The sequence below is a fragment of the Piliocolobus tephrosceles genome, chromosome 15 (genome assembly GCF_002776525.5).
Source record: "Piliocolobus tephrosceles isolate RC106 chromosome 15, ASM277652v3, whole genome shotgun sequence".
In the NCBI taxonomy this organism is placed as follows: domain Eukaryota; kingdom Metazoa; phylum Chordata; class Mammalia; order Primates; family Cercopithecidae; genus Piliocolobus; species Piliocolobus tephrosceles.
In genome coordinates this window covers 107468372-107474861 of record NC_045448.1, presented here as the reverse complement: position 1 = coordinate 107474861, position 6490 = coordinate 107468372, and the positions used below count along the sequence as shown (strand labels likewise).

The 6490-nt window shown below is 49.7% G+C and overlaps 1 protein-coding gene across 4 annotated transcripts in view; it reads left to right on the top strand.

Moving 5' to 3' along the window:
* The first annotated feature begins 2137 nt into the window (after positions 1-2137).
* NCAPH (non-SMC condensin I complex subunit H) overlaps positions 2138-6490 on the top strand; it is a 37157-nt gene continuing 32804 nt past the window's right edge. Inside the window, exon 1 of one of the 4 annotated variants that reach the window (XM_023211477.3) lies at positions 2138-2590. In XM_023211477.3, coding sequence (XP_023067245.1) covers positions 2509-2590 — 82 coding nt within the window. In that variant the 5' untranslated portion in view covers positions 2138-2508. The remainder of the gene's footprint in view (positions 2591-6490) is intronic. The other 3 variants (XM_023211478.3, XM_023211479.3, XM_023211480.1) reach the window with 3 other exon arrangements.

The following is a 6490-nucleotide window of genomic DNA, read 5'->3' as shown; positions in this document are numbered from 1 at the left end:
GAGGGGAGTGGAGACCTGACTGGAGCTACAGGGGTGAAGATGGGGATGAAGAGGATCCTGGCTAGAGGAGTGTATGTGTGCAGAGGCCTGGAGGTAGGAGCAGGTGTGATGAGGGGAATCTGAATAAAGGCCAGGGCAGCTGGAGGGCAGGGAGCAAGGGAGCAAGGTCCCTGAGGAGGCTGGAGAGGCTGCAGGGGTGGGGGGGGGCAGGAAGACCCTTCCAGGGCCTCGTAGGATGATTAGAAGTTCCCAGGGCAGTGGAAGCCCTGAAGAGTTATACTTCCGGGAGGAAGTGGTGGGGGACAAGTGGGAGTGACAGCTCAGATTTGGACTCCTCATACACTACTCAGGGCCTGAGGAGGGGCCAGAGCAGGCCAGTGAGAAGGTAATGTGCATGGAAGGAGAAAGGCAGGATTGACGATTTTTAGGAGGTGAAAATAGCTTGCTTGATAATGGATTGCGTGGGGAGAGGCCCTCCCAGGGAGGGGCCCCCCAGGATGACTCCTGGGTGCTGATTTGGGTTCTTGGATGGCTGATGGTATCATTTGCTGAGATGAACAGTGGCAACCCGTTTTCTCTAACCCACACAGCCTTACACTGAAGATCTGAAGGTGTTCACTAGAAGAACAAGTTTATAACAACAGATAGGCTTAAAAAGTGGTTTTCAGCCGGGTGCAGTGGCTCATGCCTATAATCCCAGCACTTTGAGAGGCCAAGGTGGGTGGATCACCTTAGGTCAGGAGTTGGAGACCAGCCTGACCAACATGGTGAAACCCCATCTGTAGTAAAAATACAAAAATTAGTCGGGCGTGGTGGCGGCTGCCTGTAATCCCAGCTATTCAGGAGGCTGAGGCAGGAGAATCGCTTGAACCCGGGAGGTGGAGATTGCAGTGAGCTGAGATCGTGCCATTGCACTCCAGCCTGGGCAACAAAGCAAGACTGTCTCAAAAAAAAAAAAAAAAAAAAAAGTGGTTTTCAACAAAGGGTGGCACTTTTTGATTGCCAAAATGACTGAGAGCACTGATGGCATTTAGCGGGCAAATGGTGTCAGGGAGGCTTAAGAGCCCACAAAGAGGGCAAACATCCTATCATACCAAGAATTGTTTCACCCTGAATGCCAATAGTGCCCTTGAAGAGAAACACTATAAAAGATGCTAGATATGATGAGAGTTACAAGAAATTCGGCCAGGCGCGGTGGCTCAAGCCTGTAATCCCAGCACTTTGGGAGGCCGAGATGGGCGGATCATGAGGTCAGCAGATCGAGACCATCCTGGCTAACATGGTGAAACCCCGTCTCTACTAAAAAAATACAAAAAAAACTAGCCGGGCGAGGTGGTGGGCGCCTGCAGTCCCAGCTACTTGGGAGGCTGAGGCAGGAGAATGGCGTAAACCCGGGAGGCGGAGCTTGCAGTGAGCTGAGATCCGGCCACTGCACTCCAGCTGGGGCAACAGAGCGAGACTCCGTCTCAAAAAAAAAAAAAGAGTTACAAGAAATTCTAGGATGTGCTAGGGATATTCCAGGGAATGACCCTGGCCTTTACTCCCATAATTCAATCCTTAGGGTTAGATGAAACTGAAAGGACAGATGGCATATTGTGCTTATTTTGCTTTTTCGACCTTTATTTTTTTTGAAGGGTGTTTCCAGGTATCTATTCACAAGAATCTGAATAAAATGATGGCCTTCATCTTATATTTTATACTATATTAAAGGTACATTTTGTACTATATTAAATGTATATATAGCATTTTTGCATCAGTTCTTCCCCACCTGGACCGCTCCTCGTTCCCATGTAGTCTCCCGCTCCCCTCCGTCCCCTTCCTCCCAGGTTTTCAGCGTTTTGCTGCCTACACAGCACAGGTCTGGTCTTCTCGATCATCTGCCTCCCCATTAGAAAGTAAATTCCACGGGCTGAGCGCTGTGGCTCACGCCTGTAATCCCAGCACTTCGGGAGACCGAGGCGGGCGGATCACCTGAGGTCAGGAGTTCGAGACCAGCCTGGCCAACAGGGTGAAACCCTGTCTCTACTAAAAGTACAAAAATTGGCCGGGCGAGGTGGCGGGCGCCTGTAGTCCCAGCTACTGGGGGGCTGAGGCAGGAGAATCGCTTGAACCCGGGAGGCAGAGGTTGCAGTGAGCCGAGATCGTGCCATTGCACTCCAGCCTAGGGGTCAAGAGCTAGACTTAGTTTCAAAAAAGAAAAAGTATATTCCACGAAAGACGGGCTTTGCTCGTCCTGCTCGACGCTGGGCCAAAAGCCCAGTCCTGCACCTAGTGCTCGAAAGGAATGGGTTTTCACCCTATTTCAGTGGGTCCACAGACCCCCAAGAGCCCAATCAGACGAGGTCCTCTACCCGGATCTCCTCACCCTGGCACCGCCCGCGGCAGCCCGAGGTGGTCTGCGCAGGCGCGCTGCTGGCCCCGCCCGCCGGTGACGTCACGCGGCCGTTACGACGCTCAGGCGCCTCGAAGCGCGCGATTTAAAACCAGGTCAGGAGACGCCAAAGCAGGATGGGACCTCCCGGTCCAGGTGAGGCCGGGCCGTCGGGAGGCGCGGCGGGAAGCGCCCCGAGCGAAGCAGTACTTCGGGCGGGTAGGGCTGGCGGGCTCGCCTGGGCGGGGAGAGAGGATACGCTCAGCCCGGGTCTTGACCTTGCGGCCGACTGCAGAGGCAGGTGCGGGGGGAGGGGAGGGCCCGCGCTGGACGGGCGGACCTTGTGCGCTCAGCCAATCAGAAAGCGGCTTCGGCTGGCGTGGTAGCGCGCGCGCGGGCCCGGCCCACGCTCCTCAGTCCCTGAGCTGGCTGTGGGGCGGCCTTCTCCCGGGGCTGCTAAGGCATGCTCGGTGTCTCTCCGTTAAAATGGTGGTTTTCTTGGAATAGACGGTATTTTCAGGGCCTTGGAAGCGATGTGGTTACCGCTCTATGCTTAGCATGCATGCGTTTATTTTTGCATCTGTTCAGAAGTACTGAGCTCTCCCGTTGGGCGAACAGAACTGATCATATCTCTATACTGTTGGAGTCGGGGAGACAGACAGTAAACAAAAGAAATCATTACAGATGAGGCTGAGTGCTGTGGTTGAGTATAGCAGAGTGGGGGTGGCTCCGCTAGGAGCTCAGGAAAGATCTTTAGGCAGATCCTAGGGCACGTGTTTGAGGCAGAAGGAGCAGGTACAAAAATGAGGCAGGGAAGAGCTGGCCTGGCCTAGACCTGACCAGAACGTTGTGACCAAGCTGAGTGAGGCCTGACACCTAGGCAGGGTCTGGAGGCCTTGGGTAAGAGATTGGGAAATTGAGGTACATTTTGGACGTGGTATGTGTGACTTACGGGAGAGAGACTCAGGTGAAGGGGTCTACAATCACTTAAATGAGAATTTGGCTCTCGGGGAGTTATATGGACCACGCAGGAAAGTGGCCCTTGGACTGAGAAATAAATCTGCATACCATTATCATATAGACCATAAAACCATGGGAACAGGTGAGAACACTAGGAAGGCCATGCACGTCTAGGATCAACATTTAGCAGCTGGAGAGAGAAGGATGAGTTGGAAAAACTCAAAAGACAGTGGTATAGGAAGAAGCCAAGAGTGTTTCAACAAGGAAAGAAGTGTCAGCTGTTTCAAATGCTGCTGCATTCCAAGAGAAAGGCCAGAAAATGACCATAGGGTTTGGCAACATGGAAGTTGTAGAAGATCACGAAAAGATAGCTCTTAGGAAGTTGGAATAGGAACTAGAACAGAGTGGGTTGAAAAATGAGTGGGAAATGAGGAAGTAAACATAGGAAGTGTCTGAGCTCGGTAACTATCGGTTGAATGGATGCATATCAAAGGCAAGGAGAGAAACTATGGGAAGATGATTTGGAGAATTAAAGCATGCCTCGAATTCCAAGTTTAGTTTCTCTCTTAGACAAGGTTCTCCTTCAGTGCTTCCTATTTCTGTTAAGGTATCCTCTCCCAGGGTCCAGCTTCCTTCCTTAGCCTGTAGCCTACTGTGCTCACATCCAAATACTGTCCTCACAAGTCCTCTTGATTCTGTTTCTAAAAATGTCTCTTGCCTCCTCCTCCTTGTTTTTACTTTGTTTGTTTTTGACCCCAGGTGAGAGTTATGTTAATCATACTCTTCAGCTTATGGGAAGCCATCAGAGTACACATGAGGTTCTTATATTTTATTTATTCACTTTTATCCCTATTCACCACTCCGTCTTCCCTCACATGGGCAACCATTTCGTGTTTATTGTGTATCACTATTTTTAATATATTCCTATTAAATATGTTGTACATTATTTTTTCCTTTGTATCATCAATTCTGAACCAGTTGTGGTCTAAATTCTTATTTCCATTTGGAGGATGAAACAAATTCTTAGAGCATTTACTTGTGTAAATTTCACTAGCTAGTAAACAACAGAGCTGGAGTTGAAGCCAGGCCTTCTGGTTCTTACACCTGGAAACTTTCCCTAAGGTCTCTCAGTTTGTTCATCTCTGTTTCAGTGATCTTGTTTCTTACTCTACCATAGTAGAGTTAAGTAGACCATAACCACTCACTCACTACCATAGCCACACCGTAGACCTTGTCATTACCGATAGGTGCACTACTCTCTCATCTTAATTTTAAGTATTCCACTTTTTAAAAATTATAAATTTTTTTTTTTTTTTTGGTATGGAGTCTTGCTCTGTCGCCCAGGCTGGAATGCAGCGGCGCGATCTTGGCTCACTGCAAGCTCCGCCTCCCAGGTTCACACTATTCTCCTGCCTCAGCCTCCCGAGTAGCTGGGACAACAGGCTCCCGCCACCACGCCTGGCTAATTTTTTGTATTTTTAGTAGAGACCGGGTTTCACTGTGTTAGCCAGGATGGTCTCCATCTCCTGATCTGGTGATCTGCCTGCCTCAGCCTCTCAAAGTGCTGGGATTACAGGCGTGAGCCACCTTGCCCGGCCTATTATTTTTTAGAGACAGGATCTTGCTGTGTTGCCCAGGCAGGAGTGCATGGCTATTCACAGGTGCTGTCCTAGCTTACTGCAGCCTCACTGAGTGCAAGTAAAGTCAGCCTCCTGAGTAGCTGGAACCACAGATGCCTGGCAAAGTACCCCACTTCTCAATACACCTATATCTTTCTAATTCACTCTCTCGTTCTCTGACTCCAAAGATCTTTTTTTTGTTTGTTTTTTGAGACAGAGTCTTGCTCTGTCTCGCTGGAGTGGAGTGGCTAGATCTTGGCTTACTGCAACCTTTGCCCCCCAGGCTCAAGCAATTCTCCTGCCTCAGCCTCCCGAGTAGCTGGGACTACAGACATGCGCCACCACACCTGGCTGATTGTTGTATTTTTAGTGGAGATGGGGTTTTGCCATGTTGGCCAGGCTGGTTTCGAACTCCTGACCTCAAGTGATCCTCTCACCTTGGCCTCCAAAGTGCTAGGATAACAGGTGTGAGCCACTGCACCCAACCTTGTTTTTACTTCCTATTTTACTGGGGAAAAAAAAAAAAGCAAACAAAAGAGAACATCCCCAAGTCTGCCATTGCACCTGCTCCCTACCTGCATCTGTGCCTGTGCCTCTGTCTCTCCTCCGGTTGCTGAGGATGGGCTCTCTGTGCTCTCTACAAAGGCAACCCCTTTACCTACTTGAGTATATTGTTCAGCAAATTCTACTTTTTATTTTGAATGGTCACTGTGATAGGCTGAATAACACTTCCCCTGAAGCTGTCCAGAACCTGTGAATGTATTATCTTACGTGGTAAAAGGGACTTCGCACATGTGATTAAGGCTCTTGAGAAGGGGAGATTATCATGGATCATCTGAGTGGGCCCCGTTTAATCACAGTAGTCCTTATAAGAGGAAGGTAGTCGGGTCAGAGTGAGAGCAGATGTGATGACAGAACACGAGGTTAGAGTGATGGGGGGACAGTGAGCCCAGGAATGTAGGCAGCTGTGAAGCTGCAAAAGACGGGGAACAGATCCTCCCCTCAAAGCCTCCAGAATGAATGTAACTCTCCACAACTGCAAGAGAACACATATACCTGTGTGTTGTTTAAACCGCTAGGCTTGTGGTCATTTGTGACAGCAGCCGTAGAAAACTAATACAATCTCTTTGCTTCATTCTTTCTACCATGCTGAGGTTTGTTTTGTTTTGTTTTTTTCTGTCTTAAAAATTCCTCACTTCCCTTTCAACTCTCACCCTCTCATTTCTTTCCCCCCTTTTATAGTAGAAGTCCTTGGGCTGGGTGCAGTGGCTCACACCTGTAATCCCAGAACTCTGGGAAGCCAAGACAGGCAGATCACAGGGTCAGGAGTTCGAGACCAGCCTGGCTAACATGGTGAAACTCCATCTCTATTAAAAATACAAAAAATTAGCCAGGCATGGTGGCATGTACCTGTAGTCCCAGCTACTCAGGAGGCCGAGGCAGGAGAATCTCTTGAACCCTGGAGGTGGAGGTTACAGTGAGCTGAGATCCCGCCACTGCACTCCAGCCTGGGTGACGAAGGAAGACTGTCTCGGGGGGG